At 39.4% G+C, this 18,377-nt stretch overlaps 1 protein-coding gene across 2 annotated transcripts in view; it reads right to left on the bottom strand.

The window, feature by feature from the left end:
* Positions 1-18,377, bottom strand: part of IMPG1 (interphotoreceptor matrix proteoglycan 1) — a 155,040-nt gene that overhangs the window by 76,542 nt on the left and 60,121 nt on the right. For both annotated transcript variants that reach the window (XM_064360910.1, XM_064360911.1), the window contains 2 exons: positions 17,012-17,088; positions 16,060-16,138 (listed from right to left, as the gene is read on the bottom strand). In XM_064360910.1, the coding sequence (XP_064216980.1) occupies positions 16,060-16,138; positions 17,012-17,088 (156 nt within the window). The remainder of the gene's footprint in view (positions 1-16,059; positions 16,139-17,011; positions 17,089-18,377) is intronic.

The following is an 18,377-nucleotide window of genomic DNA, read 5'->3' as shown; positions in this document are numbered from 1 at the left end:
GCGCTCTAATCCCAGCCCTGCTTGGATGCTGCACAATACACATGCACACAGGGTGCGTTGAGATTAGGTGAAGAGGAATAAGAAAGAGCGTCGGGCAAGTCTGCGTAGGAATTCATGAAAAAAGATTCTAAGGAATTGAAAAAAAAATCCCAGTGTGGACTGAAGGTCTGAATAATCATTATAATAAAGATTGAGGGGAAAAAAACAGGTCCATCAAATCATGGGCAAATTGACTTTGAATTGGTAGAGACCACTGAAGGTTCAGATCTAGATGGGGATCTGCAGAAAGATACTTTATTGCTGAGCATGAATTTGTGAGGAAAATTTGAAATTGGGAAAATGGCCGTAGAGGAGAATGATGCTGGTAATATAACTTGCCCTTATCAAGCAAAGTTGTTATCAATAATGAAGGCTGAAAGATACCATTACAGGGATATTGCCATAAACTGCATAAAATGTCAAATTGGATCTCTTGCCCAGCCTGCAGAGGAGGAAGCAGAATATGTTAACAATGAGGAGAAAAAATGAGACTCCCTAGGGCAGAAAGGAATTGAGAAATACATTAGTTTGTATGTGAAGGCTGCAAGCTCAAATGCAAAAACAAAACAGGCAGTCAAACCAACAAAACCTCAGATGATTCTAATGAAACTGGAGAGTTTTATACCTTTCATATATAATGAAACAATGTATCAAATTACACCATAAATGAGACTTTTAACTTAAAATTACATATCAGGAAAGTTTTCTCACAATCAGTTTTTTCTTTTGTTTTTAGCCTGTAATGAAGGGCACTCACTGTGGAGTCATGTCAAGCAGCAGGTTCAATTTTCCATATTGACTATTAAGGCAGTGAAGGCCTAGGTATTGCAGTACTAGTTTCCTGTTTTTCTTTGGCTAGGCCTAAATTCCTCTGCTTAAGAAAGTAAAGACCTCACTGGGAGGGGTCTTCAGTGAAAAGATTCACCTGAGCTGAAATTCAACAAAGGCCTCGTATGACTCTTCATCCTCTGTCATTACCCAAGAAGATGGGGAGGATCGTTCAACTTCAGTCTGACACTCAAGTCTTGTTGTTTAAGTGTTCTCACTCTTATTTCTATGGGAAGCTACTGAAAATATTCTGCCCCTTAGAGCGATGTGGAAATCATGAGTGAAACTCATAAAAAAGCTAGCATGTTACAGGTCCACAGCACAATAGCAGTCTAGCTTTGTCCAACTTAAAAGATGAACCTGCTTCCTTTAACTAGTTCTGCTTGTCTCCTTTCCCTGATCTAGCAAGTCCTCTTTCCCACCTCAGGTTCTTCATGAAACATTACTCTTTTAAATCGGTTCTCCCAGGGTAATGCCAAGTCGCAGTCCAGTTTCCTTTCCAGGAAGCCACTGTGTCCCTAGCACTGATGTTTGTGTCTTTCATGGATGTCTTGCTCAGTACCCCTCACTACTGGTCTACTTCCAAGGTCTTAAGCCTTGTTCAACCCTCTTCTGTTGTCCTTCATATCCAATGAATGAAACAAATATTTCCCACCATAAAAGCTGTTGCAGTTTTATTGTATCTCACTTTCCTTCCCCTGGCTTTCTTTCTCCTTAGCACTGCCAGTTCTCTAAGCTGTAATGTTTCTGGCACTGTTTTTTTTTTTAAGAGACAAGGTCTCACTCTGTTGCCCAGGCTGGAGTGCAGTGGTACAATCATAGTTCATTGCATTCTCCAACTCCGGGGCTCAAGCGATCCTCCTGCCTCAGCCCCCCAAGTAGTAAATATAGGCACGTGCCACTGTGCCTGGCTAATTTTCGTTTCTTGAATACGGTAAAGCGTCATGTACAACTACTTCTATTTAAATTTAACACACATAATATGCTTAAAACAAAAAAGGAGACACAATTTGCTTGGTACCCTTGAGATACTCTGGCTTTCCAAGTTGAAGAAATTTACTGAAAGATCATTCAAGAATGTCCCAGATATACAGTCTGACAAAGTTACTACAAACTCTCATGAAAAGCCCTTAAATCAATGGCAAATTTGCTATCCCATAGAATGAAGATTGCTTTGAGGATCTAAAGAGAGATATTTTCTTAAACTCTAAGCATATGCAGATCTTGACCAGGTGTGGTGGCTCACAACTGTAAGCCCAGCACTTTGGGAGGCTGGGGAGGGCAGATCACTTGAGGCTAGGAGTTTGAGACCAGCCTGGCCAACATGGTGAAACCCTGCCTCTACTAAAAATACAAAAATTAACTGCATGTGGGAGATCATTCCTGTAATCCCAACTACTATGGAGGCTGAGGCAGGAGAATCGCTTGAACCTGGGAGGTGGAGGCTGCAGTGAGCTGAGATTGCGCCACTGCACTCCAGCCTGGGTGCCACAGTGAGACTTTGTCTCAAAATAAAATAAAATAAAATAAAATAAAATTAAAAAAATGTTGATCTTGTGCTGTAATCCCAGCACTTTGGGAGGCTGAGGCGGGTGGATCATGAGGTCAAGAGATCGAGACCATCCTGGTCAACATGGTGAAACCCCGTCTCTACTAAAATTACAAAAAATTAGCTGGGCATGGTGGCACGTGCCTGTAATCCCAGCTACTCAGGAGGCTGAGGCAGGAGAATTGCCTGAACCCAGGAGGCGGAGTTGTGGTGAGCCGAGATCACGCCATTGCACTCCAGCCTGGGTAACAAGAGTGAAACTCCATCTCAAAAAAAAAAAAAAAAAAAAAAATGTTGATTTTGTGTTCTTAGCACACACCCAAAACAGGTAACTATGTGAAAAGATAGAATGTTAATTAGCTTGACTGTAGTAATAAGTTTACTACATATATGTATATCAATGCATTATGTTGTTACCTTAAATATATACAATTTATGAAATAAAACAAAAAATAAACATATGGTAATTCAAAGCAAATAAACAAACTTATAAATATAAATAGATGTATTCATTTACTTCTCTGAGAATTCTTTCATTTGTTCCATCCCTATCAATGAAGTTTGGCGAGTTTTAGAAATGCTGACTTTGGATGATATTTAGTAAGCATATTATTAAAATTCTGTGGATTAGCACTTGTTCCAGCATTTCAAGTAGCATAAAGCTCCTGCTAAAACATATGATCTGGCAAGGATTTTACTTAACCTGACAACACAGAGAAAGTGCCAACTAGCAATGAAGAGCTATTTTTCTATCTCATTCATTGCCGAGGCAGAAAAATAGAGGAAGAAACTGAAAATCCTCTTATCTTTTGGTTTACTCAATAGTCAAAATGTTAAATTCCCTCTGAGATTAATGGGATCTATCTGAAGATGGAAATCTCATTTTCCCAGGCCAGGCATGGTGGTTCACATCTATAATCCCAACATCTTGGGAGGCTGAGGCAGGAAAATTGCTTGAGCCCAGGAGTTTGGGACCAGCCTGAACAACATTAGGAGACCCCACCTCTACACACACACACACACACACACACACACACACACGCACACAAAATCTCATTTTCCTACCTTTCACATATTTAAGGTCAGTTGGATGATGTGACCTGTCACTTTGAGCAGAAGTGCATAATCCCGGAAGTTTGCTCGGTTGCCTGTGTAGACTCCGCTTCTATAAACTGACAACTGCACACAACTTGTAATCTACTGACACCTTCACAGCTGCAGTTTCACTTTCTTAAAATGTAAAAACTGAAGAAGACTATTCATGGGAGTTTCTATCCATGCCCCCCAATCAATTACAAACATTCTTTTTATTTCTACCTTAGGACTTCAAAGATGTCACTTCCCTCAATGAAAGAGCTACTTCTTTGGTTAAAATGCCGATCACATTGTATACCTGTACTAATGCAATTCTATACCCTGGAACCCAAGGTGACATTCCTTTCTCATAGTCTCGTAGGTGGCTTTGTCTATGCTTGTTTATTCTCTGGCCCCAAACCATTTGCACGAAGGGTGCTCCTCACTTTCTGTAAAGATGGGCAGACACACTTGACTTCTCACCCTAATTGTGAACTCATTTGAATCCAGATAAGGGAACATGCTATGGAAACCCTTGTAGCCATGGAAATGCCATGTCTCGATCACTTGAGAAGTGACTAATAGGAGAATAGAAAATTGTGGAACTTGTGAGTTGCCACTTTGACCACCTAACCTACACCAGCCCCGTTCTGAACTACCTTCTCTCTATTCTCATTCCATTATTGAGTGCACATTTCCTGTCTTTTCTTCTTCTGCTACGAGCTCCTTCCAGTTCTGCAAAAATGGACACCTATTACCATTAATGACATAGTCTTTTATGTTATGATTAAGTACATTCTGTCAGGCAAACCCGCTTTCTCTTTGCACCAGATGGATTGTAGAATTGTGACTTGTGTCTCGATTTTGTCTGTTCTAGTTCTGGCTTTGTATCTATGGTGCTGACATAACGTATAAGGCACTTTGTTTTTTTCCGACTATGCTGAGCTCATTCAAGACATATTGTGATGATTAATTTGACGTGTCAACTTGGCTAGGCCACAGTACCCAGATATTATTGTAGATGTTTCTGTGAAGGTATTTTAAAAGATGAGATTAACATTTAAATCAGCGGACTGTGAGTAAAGCAGATTACCCTACATAATGTGAGTGGGCCTCATCCAATTAGCTAAAGGCCTCAATAGAAAAAAACTCATGTCTCCAGAGGAAAAGGGAGTTCTGTCAGCAGATGGCCTTCTGACCATCGAGTGCAACGTGAATTGCATCAAAGTGCCACTTTCTTTCGTTTTGGTGGGCCTGCCGCCACTTTCCTTCGTTTTCCAGCCTGCCATCTACCCTGCAGATTTTGGACTTGCCAGCCTCCACAAGACTATGAATAAATAAACTCCTTAAATAAATCTCTCTCTCCCTGTCTCATATGTTGCTCATTGTGTTCCATTAGATTTTCAACTCCAGCATGAAAAGAAGTTTGGTGTCTCATGCGTAACATAGATGACCATGGGGGCGTTTTACTTCCTGGTGATCCATACTCTTTGATCTATCCTTCTCTATCCACCATTATCCAAAGTAGTCCCTGGATTATTTTATTTTTAAAATAAAATATCTCTTGTAGCATCTTTCTTCCTCCCTTCTGCATCCATGCCCCCAAAGCTTCACATCAAATACAGAACAAAATCCTTCACTTTTCTACTTTTCACCCAGCAAGCTGTGGGCAGACGAACTTTCCCTAAGCCCCATTTTCATTATCCCCTTCATTTTCTGTAAACCCAGAACAAACTCATTTTCCTGACTTTTAAGACCTTGCTTGATACATATCCTTCTCCTACTGATTTTTCAGCATTCTTCCCGGAAACTCATTCAATCTCTGCAGGTTTGCTTATGAAACTTGTTATAGTTGGAGGGTCATCTCCCCTCTCTTCACCGAAGTCCTTTATACCCTTCTCACTGCACATAAAGCTCCATGAGTGCTTTCTTTGATGTCTCTGCTTCTCATTGCTTTTCTTCTCTTCTGAACTAAAATAATTATGTACATCTGTTTAGTCTATGTAAAGTTTAAGTAGTATTTATATTTTATACATAACATCTTACATTGTTCAGTACTTTATATGTGTAGGTCTTGAATAAAGGAAATAGATGGGAAGTGCACTGAGGTCTCTTGTGAACTTAATCTTCCTTTTCAGAGCCAGACTCTGTGCTTGTTAAACAAAGAATAGTGAATGCCGAAATTCTGGTGTTATTAATTAGTTATTAACAACTACCAGTTGTTAATAGTTCTCAATATGAAATGTCAATTTATCCCAAATTTAGGCCTTGGAAACATTGCAGACATATATAACAGGGCATTGTTATTTAAATTGGGATTGCATTTGACAGCTGTCCTAACAGAATTCATAGATCAGGTGGCTCAAACAATAGAAATTTATTTCTGACAACTTGGAAGGCTGTGAAGGCCAAGATCAAGGCACCAGCAAAACCAGTGTCTGGTGAGGTCACTCTTCTTGGTTTGTAGGCAGCTGTCCTCTAGTTGTATCTCCACATGGCAGAAAGGGAGAGAGAGAGAGAAAGCGAGACAGGGAGAGAGAAGGGGAGAGAGACAGAGAGAGAAAGGAGAGAGAAATCATTCCTCTTTTGTCTCTTCTTATAAGGGCTTGGCCTTCTTGACCTAATTACCTCTCAAAGGCTCTTACCTTTGACCTAATTACCTTCCAAATACCATCACAGTGGGGATTGAGGTCTTTCTTCCTTAGTCTTACAGTAACCTTTTTCAAAAAACGTTCTCAATTTTCCACATGATAACTGAGTGATATATTTTTAAGATTTAAGATTTTTGTTAAAATAGTCACAATGGCTTAATTTTGAAAAGCATTTAAAAGTTTATTAAAGCAGGGCTGTTCTCCTTGTCATTAGAGCTGTTTATTACTGAGGGATGATCAGGGAACAGAGCTCAATGCCAGCCAGTGTGAAAGGAAACAGAACCAAGCCAGCTTCCAGGTAGTCTGATGCGCTGCAGAGCTCTGTGGCGGGTGCATGCCTCTCCTCCTGCCCTGAGCAGCTGTGTGCTGGTTTTCTAGCACTAGTGAGGTGCTAGCACTTCAGCTAGAGTTAGTAAGATACAAATACCACTCCCTTAGTGTGTTAGGGGCCACTTGAAGAAAGAAGAAGGGGTAGAATGTAGATGCTAAACCCAAAGTGAAAAATATAATGGACACCCAAAACTGAAAGCAGGAAGCAAAACAAAACAAAACAGAAGTCACTGGACAGTTGGAATGAAACCTCTAAATCGGGATGTGTAGGAGGAGAAAGCACGCATAGCTGCTTCCAGCTCTATAGATTTAAAGTAATCTGAGTGACAGTTTCCTAAAGAAGGTCTCGAAGAGAAATCCTGAATCCCTAGAATCATTCCATTCACCTATTTATCTAATTTCCTGTATTTATCAACCTCTGCTTTTCTCTTCTCTGTAAAATATTGGATAGATCAATCAAAAGTACTACTCATAATGGATACGATATTAGTCTGTTCTCATACTGCTCATAAAAACATACCTGAGACTGGGTAATTTATAAAGGAAAGAGTTTTTTTTTCTTTTTTAAGATGGAATCTTGCTGTGTCACCAGGCTGGAGTTGAGTGGCTTGATTTTGGCTCACTGCAACCTCTGCCTCCTGGGTTCAAGTAATTCCCCTGCCTCAGCCTCCCAAGTAGCTGGGACTATAGGCACGTGACACCACACCCAGCTAATTTTTTGTATTTTAGTAGAGATGGGGTTTTACCATGTTGGCCAGGATGATCTCAATCTCCTGACCTTGTGATCCTCCCACCTTGGCCTCCCAAAGTGCTGGGATTATAGGTGTGAGCCATGGCACCTGGGCAGGAAAGAGGTTTAATGGATTTAGAGCTCCATCGTGGCAGAAGGCAATGAGGAGCAAGTCACGTCTTACACAGATAATGGCAGGCAAAGAGAGAGCTTGGGCAGGGGAACTCCTCTTTATGTGAGATTTATTCACTATCATGGAAGAGCACAGAAAGACTCACCCCCATGATTCAATTACCTCCCACTGGGTCCCTCCCATGACACATGGGAATTGTGGGAGCTACAATTCAAGATGAGATTTGAGTAGGGACACAGCCAAACCATATCAGATACTTATCAGTCTTTTCCTTTGTGTGGATGTGAGCTAACAAAATTGGATGGAAGCAAAAAAGAGACCCTGTCAAGGACCTGAGAACCAGCATAGGCTGGTACCTCTTAGGATGTGCTCACTACTCATGGACTATAAAGAGGTAAGAGGAGGGCAATATTTGAACACCTGAGAGGCATGGGCAAAACCAGTTCACTGGCCTGGTATGGAAACTGCAGACAAATATATTACCACTTTCTGCTAATGAGCCTGTTCAGACATGCCTCATCAATCAGGTCAGCCTTTCTTGCTGAACCCATTCATGGCTTCAGAATTCATATTGGTTTTAACTCTTAAATACCAATCAAATCAATTCACTTCTGTTCATCTCTCCTTCCAACACCAATGTCCTAGCTATCAACATTTCCAGCCCGAATTACCATTAAGACTCTTCTAATTGATTGCTTGCATTTGCTGACCTCCAGCCAGTTCTCTACAATATAGTCAGAAGGATCTATTTAAACTTAAATTTGAGGTGTGATTACTTTGCTTAAAACCTTTCAGTGATTCTTTGCAGGGCTTATAAAGCTCTATGCTTCTAGAGCTTCACCATTTTATCTTCAATTTCCTGTGCTCTAGCGACACAGACTTTCTTCACTTTCCTTCATCGTGCCACGCCACTGCCAGCTTCAGCTACTCCTCTCTGCTGAAAACATTCTTCACCACCCCTCCTCAGTTTTTATTTTCTGCCTTCCTGTCATTCAGATCTCAGTTTAAACACTGCTTCCTTAAGAGAATCAATTGGCTATATAGAATTGATAATAAGGAATACTGTGTATTTTAGTATTTGTAAATTATGTTACATATCTTCTGTATCAGCAAAATTTTATAATAAACTTCTCTATGTATACATATGCCACATTTCTTGCAGATTGGCTGTTAAGCATTTACCAGCACACCACTGATGAGCTTCAGTGGTCACAGCGGTAATTGGCTGTATTGGTTTCCTTCTTTTCTCTGCTTCACTTCTCCACTGCCTTACTGAATTTACTCGTTTTGTCTCTGAAATAAACTCCTTGTAACTGAATCCTTGTTTTGGGGGCTGTTTTGGGGGAACCCAAATCGTGACAGGCATGAAGTATATCTGCCTTGTTCACCAACTTATCCCCTGTGCCTAATAAGCACAACATAAATATTTGTTGAATGAATAAATGATCACAGCATCCCAGAGAACCGCTACTAATTAAGATAATTCACTGAAGTCCTTTTCACTCTGTGGTCTCCTGGAACATAAAGTTTGCTTGAATCTGTGGCCTACAGTGTTCCTGGAATTCACCTGTGATGGACCAGTTTCTCATCTAAAGATGAGCAGAGAATCTACATGGGACCCCTGGGGAAATCAATGTGGGGCAAAGCCAGAGAATGGACTTACATGATATAAAGGAGGAGGGGGAGGGGGGAGAGGGGGAGAGAGAGAGAGAGAGAGAGAGAGAGAGAGAGAGAGAGACAGAGAGAGAGACAGAGAGAGAGCTCTCCTGAGAAAGAAGGAGAAACAATGGCATGAAGTTGAGATAAAGTCACCAAGAGTTACTGAAAACTGCTTGGTACACACTATTATCTGAATATGTATCTGTATTCATGTGAAGGAGTATCAGCATGGAAGGAAGAGAACGATGCAATTTCTAACTACAACCACTTTAACTGCTTTTGTCCCTGCATGAGAGGCAGGATTTATCTTAGAAGCAGGTGATCTCTGTTCAGTATAATGTTGGAAAGAGATTAAACAGATCACTACTCTTCATAAAAACTGAATTGTAACTTGGGGAAGTAGTTGGGAGCAGCCTGGAAAAAGGGTGGTCATGAGGAGGGCTTTGAGAAAATGAGGGTTTGACAGCATGGTGCAACAGGGAATGACCAAGACAGCACTGGCTAGCGAGAAGTTTCCAGCAGAGGATGTGACTGACATGTCAAGACAGGACAGCTATTTAATAGCTTGATGTTGGTTACTGGGTGGTGCTGCACTATGGCTTCTTCCTGTCCTTATCACCTCAACCCACAATAGAGTTGGATCTATTCAAGAAATGTCTTCTCTGAATGATGATGAGGAATAATTATGGAAATCTAGACTGTTCACCTCCAGAATGAAGAGTGGGTGGAAGAAGGGAAAGGAGATGGAATAATATCAGTTCACTAGAGGGCAGAAAGTCGGAACAATTTTCTTGGGAATTGCCAAAATCTGAGGGAGGGCAGTGAATTTCCCAAACTGAAATATTGAAGGACATATTAAATCACCTGACATTTCTAGGCTAAATCTAGAAGTACCAAATTTGAGTGTTGAAAGAACTTTGATATACTTTCCATCTTTTTCTGGGCATCGTAAAGATCATATGTAGGGATGGGGTGCAATTGCAAATCTTTGCTGAATGGCCATTGTTTCTTTCTGTTAGATGACATTTGTCTTGTAGACCTCTTAGAATAATTTTTATAAGCAATATACTTCTATTAGGAAAAGCTTGCTTTCTGGTAAGAAAGAACAGGCAACAATATTGACCACTGTTGCCTAAACTCAGTTAGGCTGAGTTGTTCTTGCAACTCTTTTCAAGTTTTACTATCATCCTTTCATCCTAAAGTGGAGCAATTTAAATAACGTCTTTGCCAAGCCTTCCTAGTTGAGTTAGGAAGTGTACATTTTTGGGCTGGGAGATAGTCTTATTGCAAATTTCTTTCCCTGCATGCCTACATTTAATCATTGTGGTAGTTGGTACATCACATGAGGTGGAGTGATTAAAGTTCTTCAGCACTCTCATTTTGATGAAAGTATTTACCAATAAGGGACATTGTCTTACACGTCAGGCTGTCTGTGGAGCTGCGTGGGTACTAGCACAGGGAGGGCACATATCCTCCAGGCATTTACTGTCTGAGATGATAGTACTGACAGGCCCAACAAGGCTGACAGCAGTGACAAATGGTTATGAAACTGCAATTATATGCCAGCCACTGTGCTTAGCACAGGAGTTTTTAAAAAAGGAATAAGAACATATCTTTTTACTTCAGGAATTCAGTCTTGGAGGGATTCCAACATGCATAGCAATACTTTCAATTCTGTGTGGTAAATGTTTGATGGAGGTCTATATGACTTTGCTGTGGAATCAGGGAACAGATGGTAATTATAAATTCTTTTCAGGGAGTGGTTAGGGAAAGCTTCACATAGAAGGTAGCATGTTAGCTGAAACTAAATTATGAGTTGGAGGTCATTAAGCTGCAAGAATGGAAGAGTATTACAGGCACAAGAAAAAATAAGTGTGTAAAGGCATAACAGCATGACAATAAATGACAAATTTTGGCAATGGTGAGTGGTAGGACCAGAATTGATAGCCAAATAATGCTTCTAGAACATTGATTTGGCTCTAAGCTTTTTACTAGACAGATTAAAAAGGGAACTAGATTGTTCCAATAAACTCTGACTTTCATGGAGATATTGTAATACAAATTCATTCATTCACTGCTTTAATTCATTTAACATTTATTATTTTTTAATATAGCATCTGGCCAGACACTGCCAGTATAGGAATGAATAGAGCCAGATGGCTGTCCCTGACCACACGGAACATTAGCAGCTTGGTTTTATATTCAATTCATTCAATTTAGCTCATCTCATGGATTCCTTTTGATGGAGTCAAAGGCTGAGGTGAGATAAAGAAAAGTTGGAAATGAGCTGATTTTAACATATTACCTAGATGGGCAATAAAAGACAAAACAAGATCCGATAGTACAATAGCTCTGCTTAAAGTTGGCTTCTTCACTTAACATATTGCAATTTATTAAGAGACTTGGTTTCTATCTTAAAAGGAATGTGTGTAAATGATAAAGTCTGTAATTTGGGAGGTAGGACACTAAAGAACTTCTCTCCTGATATACCAGATGATCATTCTAATGAGGTAAAAGAGAAATGTTTTGCCTCCTACACATGTCTAAACCAAACCAAACCACAAAAAAGTTTTACCCAAATGAATTGATACTATTTTTGAAAAAGTTGGATACATGTTTTATGCAGGACAGAATATTAAGTTTCTCCTATATGTGGGTGACTTTTATGAAATAGGAGTGATTTCTTTTTGAGATGGAATTTTGGTCTGTCACCCAGGTTGGAGTGCATTGGTCTGATCTTGGCTCACTGCAATCTCCACCTCCTGGATTCAAGCAATTCTTCTGCTTCAACCTCCTTAGTAGCTGGGATTATAGGCATGCAGTACCACGCCTGGCTCATTTTTGTATTTTTAGTAGAGCCGGGGTTTCGCCATGTTGGCCAGGCTGGTCTCAAACTCCCGACCACAAGGGATCTGCCTGCCTCGGCCTCCCAAAGTTCTGGGATTACAGGCATGAGCCACTGTGCCCAGCCAATAGGAGTGATCTTAACAGATAACTGGCTCTACAAAAAAGAATGGCTTGGGGTCAGCTACTCTAAAAAATATTAACAATAGAAGACCACACAATTCTATACAACATACCAATTCATTTAGTGTCCTACATGCATATTTTGCAAGTACTTTATCTAGGAGAATTAACTACTAAATTAAACTGCTGAAGCTGAAAGATTTCTTTGAGTGCGTTACTGAGATTTTAATGGCTTGGTGGGTGTTTGGTGACACTAACCTTAAAAATTTTCCAGGCTAAAATTATCTCAGTAATACTATGGTGCAGAATTTTGGAGCCCTAATTTTCATTTTACCTGCACATGGGAAAAAGCCAGAATTGTTTTATGAGGGAAGGAAGCCTTGGTCTTGTCCAGAGTCCCCCAGCCTTTTTTTTTTTTTTTTTTTTTTGCTGTTTTCCATCCATATATAACTGTCTTTTTATCAGGAATGTTTCCCAGTTAGAGTTTCCATTTTCATTACGATATGTCATTTCTACTCCCATTTGGGCTGATTATGAAAGCATATGTATCTGCCCTTAATTGTCAATATGGAATATTTGCACTCTAGGTCCAGGTCAGCAAATATAACTCTTCTCACTCAATACAAATCAAAAGCTCAATTATGATGTATAATTTTTACTTACAGAACATTGACTGAAGGTTAGATAGCACAGCTATTCCTCTAAATAATGCAAAATCATTTCTGGAATTAAAGCAGACTGTCAGCACCTAGCCCCTACTGGAAGTTCTATAATGAAATGGGCTTTGGCATTCATTGTACATGTCCAGGGAAGGCCTTAAAGGAAACACCTGACACTGGTTTTACATAGTAGCAAAGTTCACGTGGACAAGACATGGTCCACTGTAACCCAGACTGTCCTCCTTACGAGAATTCACCAGATAGATTTTTCTCTTAAGCAATTACCATGCTGTAAGCATGCAGATCTATATTAGGTGACCTGTTGTATTTTCCTCCTTACACAGCCTGTTAAGAAGCTCAGAGTCAAATCATGAACCGTCTAGAGCAAACTTACAGAACTCTATGATATTTATTTTGTATCCAATTTTTCCTACAGAGTTATTTTTAAAAAATTTATTGAGGTGAAACTTATAAAATTAACCATTTTAAGGTAAATGTCTCAGTGGCATTTGGTACATTCACAATGCTGTGTGATCACCACATCGACCTCGTTCCCAAACACTTCCATTTCACTAACGGAGTAATGTTTGTTTTATTTTCTCTTCCATTTTTCTTTCCATTCTTTAAAATGAAACCCTTTTTAATTGTATCCACATCTGTAAATCACTATGTCTTTTTGAAAAAAAAAGGTGTAGAATTTTAATAAGCAAAATTAAAAAAAATCGAATAACAAGCCACACTGTGGGAGACGGAGGAGTAGCAGGCAGAGAATATGAGAAGAACCCAGAAGGAGTCACTTTATGGAAGCCCAGAGGTAGGAGTTTCAAGAGGGGAGTGGTTAACAAGAGCCTTGTGCCAGAAATGTCAAATAAAAAGAAGATGGAAATGAGACTGCTAAATTGGTCAATTAGGAGGTCATCGGTGACTTTTGTGAAAGTTACATTCCTGTTTTGTGTGGTTAGAGGTGAAATCCTGTGGTGATTAGGCGGTGACATAATAGAGACTTAGAAGCCTAGACAATTTAGAAAAATCGACAGAGTAGTGAAATAGAGAGAGAAGAGGCTGTGGTTTGAGGGCAAATCAAGTTTGAGGTTACATTTTTTGCAAAGGATGGAGCTACTTAAGCCAAACATAGTATAATAGATGGAGAAAACTTGAATAATGATCCTTGCTCTGTGGCAAGCTATGATATGACCTTGAACAAGGCACTTCACATTTCTAGCCTTGGTTTTCTCATTTGTGAAACACAGAAGCTTAACCAAATTATCATCTCTACGATTTCTTCCAGCTTTAGTGTTCTATGGTGTATTCATGAGTAAAAGGAATGTATAAATAAAGTGGAAACAGTAAAGCAATTTGAAAATATGATAATGCTTTCATCATAGCTACATTATTATTTTTATTAATCTACCTGAAATGCTGATCTTATAAGAAAGTTTTATGATATAATAAAAGAAAATAATTCAGTGAATGTTTAAGATCAATCATTTCGCCAAAGGTTTTGTTTTGCTTTGTCCAACCAACTCTTAAAATGATTTGGATGGCAAAATAGTGGTTGATGTGGATTGCGGTTAATTATAAATGGCATAAAGTCTTCGATACTTTTCCCATCAAGAGAGAAGATCTATGTCCCCTTCCTTTGAATCTAGATGGGCTCTGCAGCTGCCTGGCCATTAGAATGTGAGGAAACGATGTTGTTTTTAGGCCCTTAAGATATTAGAATACGAACACTCTGAACTCAGCAACCATGCTGTAGTGAAACCCAAGCAATCCTATTGACAGACTTGTGTAGAGAAGAAATGAGGTCCCCCATCCCCAGCCGCCAGCAGCTCTGGATGAGCACTGATTTGCCAGCCAGTGAGTGAATCATCTTGGAAATGGATCTTCAACACCAGCTGGGATATCCCAGCTGACACAACATGGAGCAGAGAAAAGCTGTTCCGGTGATCCCTGCTCAAATTTCAGATTTATTGGCAAAATAAATGATTATTGTTTTAGGCTACTAACTTTAGGGATGGTTTGTAATAGAGCAATAAATAACCGTGTCAAAAACGTAACAATTATTCACCGATAATCATGTAAACGCAATCCAATTTGTATAAGTAATTCTGCTATCGTGCCATATAAGTATTCCTCAAAAACCTTGCATTCTATAAAATGGCACACTAACTTCATAGTGTTTATGAGGAAAATACAGCTAAGTTCGTCCACTCAAAACTTGTAGAATTTTGTAGACAGCCCTATCTAAAACAATAACAGTATTTATTTATTTATTTATTTATTTATTTATTTATTTATTTATGAAACAATCTTGCTTTGTCTCCCAGGCTGGAGTGCGGTGGTGCACTTGGCTCACTGCAACCTCCAACTCCCTGGTTCAAGCTATTCTCCTGCCTCACCCTCCTGAGTAGCTGGGATTACAGACACCTGCCACTGTGAACAGCAAATTTTTTTGTATTTTTAGTAGAGACAGGGTTTCACCACATTGGCCAGGATGGTCTCGATTTCCTGACCTTGCGATCCACCCACCTCGTCCTCCCAAAGTGCTGGGATTACAGGCGTGAGCCAATAACAATCTTATTAAATGTACCAGTCATAGCAAATCTCCAATGGCATTTGCACTTATAATCACAGTACATTCTTATCAGCATTGTATCCTGGGGCTTGTGTTTTTTACTTGTGGTTTTACCACAGAGCTCTATAGAGTGGAAAGAATAGAGGTTCTTGGAGCCATTAAATCAGCTACTTTTTGCACTAACAAAGGCTCTCTGCAAGATTTTTAGTTGTTTTCTTCCCTAATGTCTTCATATGTTGCTAAATATTTATCTTTAACTGTGAGAAAGTTTGATATGATTGTCTCACAATTCACCTTCATGGAGATTCAAAAGTGAATCATCAAGACTTCAGTGTTTACTGATATTCTTTCTTAGTTGTCAATTACACATCAGCTAATTTACACTAAAGAAACATCTGTAGCAGAACAGACAGTATCCATGGTCAGCATGTAAGAGGCACAGGAATACATATACTGATTGAAGGCCCAGTCCACTGTTGACATGGCTGCTTGTCATGGACTTGGGCCTTAGGACCTACCTTGACCTCAGGGACTCTCAGTTTCCAAGCCCAGAGGAGATTGTTGTTCTGGGTGAGCAGCAGTTTGTGCTGCTTTGCTTTCAGCTTCCTTCACCAGTTCCATTAGAAAAGGGCTGCCAGTGCTGGCTGTGGGACTGGGAACTAGAGCTGAAGGAAGGATGCTGTGGATGTCCTCCTCTGCAGAAAGGATAGTTCCAGGGACTGCTCTTCTGTTGGAAATGCTGGTGGCAGTGAAGCTTTTCCTGAGTTGAGGATGGCTTTGTCACTGGTCTTTGAGGCAGTACCATAATGGGATTCATCAAAGAGCGTGTTGTCATCTAACATAGACTTTGTGAAAAGAAACTTACCAGGTAGACCATGCTCTGCGCCGTCCACTGTCTCAAGCTGGGGTTCAACAAGAGAAAGTTCTGGACTCAAAGTAGCATCCTGAAGAATGAATTTTGAAAGACAGATGTTGAGAAAGGACATTTGTCTGTATAGGAGAAGGGCTATACTCCATATTTTAAAGTTTTCATTTAAATTTAAGCAAACTATTTTGTAGTTGACTTGAATCTACTATAGAGGAAGGTTCTGTTATAAAAGGATAATATCCATTGATATAGTGGTAAAATAAGATCTATTGTTTCTTGAATAACTGAATCTGCCTGAATACATTTAACTAATAACTAAGATACTTTAATTTCTGTCAATCATGTTATGAATTTTTCCACTTTAGGAGGAAATAAAGCTTAGTCAGCACTTCTATTTATGAACACCCCAGTGACAACTTCTGGCATAAATTAAATAAACATAGGTTTAAATTAAATACAAAAAATATTACTGAATTTATTATTTACTTTTAAAGACATTCATTTGTATTTATCAAAGCCCCATAAATAAATACATAGGTAAGTTCTTAAGACTTAAAAACAAATTTACAAAGTATGATCACGTTTATATATATTTCTGAAAGTCAAAGTTAAATAATATATTCTGCTTTAATTATTCTTTTCAGTTCATGAAAATTTGTGTGTTTTATTAAAAACGGAGCACATCCTGATTCTAATTGAAACAAAGATGTAACTAAATTGAAGGAAACTTTGAACTTTGGGATATCTGAAATGCAAGTGGTATTATATTTTGTTAATACAGAGACTGAAAGTGGGTTAAGCAAGTGCTGCTTGTAAAAAAAACGGAAAAGAACGTAATTAGCATTGCAAAGGGGATTTTGTTTTGTTTGGTCCTTAAGCTGATTTGTGTTTTGGTGGAAGATTTTGAGACTTTGTTCCTATTCAAAGAACAAAAGGACAACAAACTCACCTCTGTTATATCAGCAAAAGATGTGGGCAGTTCTGATTGGCTGTCGGGATCAAAGGCTGGCAGTGATCCAGCAATTTCTGTGGGTTAAAAAAATCACAAGATTTGAGTGTATCTTTCCTTTTTCTTTTGTAGTTGGAGCAATAAAACAGTCCAGGTTGAAATATGTAGAATAACCAATCCTTAGGGAGTCGTATAACAAATCATTAAGAAATCAGAGGCATAGAAAAAAGGTCACTAATCTGAATGATATATTGAAGGACAGAAGCAAAGGGTGCATCTTGCATGTTTATGTGATAAGAATAGTTATTAGGGTGGATTTTTAGGATGTTCAGTTTTATTCTATAGATTTGGACCAAGCAGGCTGGCTAATTATCTAGGCCATTGAGGATAAAAATATGATGAAGCTGATAAGAAACAAAATGACTAGAATAAATACTGGAACCAAAGATCATTTGTAGCAAACTTTCATCCTAAAGCCTGATTCTCAGAATGCCACAGAGGGCTCAAAAGAGACAAGTCCCAAGTGTCAGGCTGTCTCTGAGATGCGTCTGAAGTTGACCTTTTCTTGCCTATGAATTTCCCTGGCTCTTCATCTTGTCCCAAAAGACCTTTATGAAGTTTTCTAGTGTTAGGAGTTTGCCTATCTTAGGCAGAAAACAGAAGTGGCAGAAAATGACAGTTTTGTGCCATGTTGTACTAAAATGGCATTTCCACTGTCCGTCTACTTTGCCATTTACTGAACCTACTGAGGATTTCCAGGCTCATGAGTCCCCACCCTCCGAGGCTCTTGAGTGTGCCTGATGATGTTGTTGACTTCTTGAGATCCACTCTCCCCTCCTCTGCCTGCTACTTTCTGCCCCAGAAGGTTGAATAATATGGACTATATCAATGGTTCCTTGTGCTGTCTTTGGCATGGCTTACAACAACATTAGGCAACACTTCAAGTCTGGAGGTAGTAATGAGGCTTCCTGCTTCTAGCCCTGGGGAACTCTCCTAATCCTTTGTGTATAGGCAAACCATTACAAATGGTCCCTTTACTAAACTCTCCTCAAATTATACTAATTTGAATGTGCCATCTGTTTCTTGCTGGGACCTGACCAATTGACTAGATGAGAGACTCTGTTTAGGTGGTTGTGCCAAGGAACAGAACTGTCTGTGGGTTCTTTTCTCTGCCTTGGTTCCACTGGCTGTCCACAGTTGACCTGGACTGAATGAAACCCCTGGATTCTCCTAGAATTATCCTTGGTAAGAAGTGGGTACCAAAGACTCATCAAATGAGACACAGGGGAGTGAGAAAAGCTAGAAATGATACCATACACGTTCCTGTCACAGTAATGATTGATTTTATAAGACATAAGTTAAAATG

The sequence above is a fragment of the Aotus nancymaae genome, unplaced genomic scaffold, assembly GCF_030222135.1.
Source record: "Aotus nancymaae isolate 86718 unplaced genomic scaffold, 86718_ANA_hifiasm-v0.15.2.pri h1tg000040l, whole genome shotgun sequence".
Lineage (NCBI taxonomy): Eukaryota > Metazoa > Chordata > Mammalia > Primates > Aotidae > Aotus > Aotus nancymaae.
Note: the sequence above shows the minus strand (reverse complement) of the source record. Positions and strands in the feature narration are given on the sequence as shown.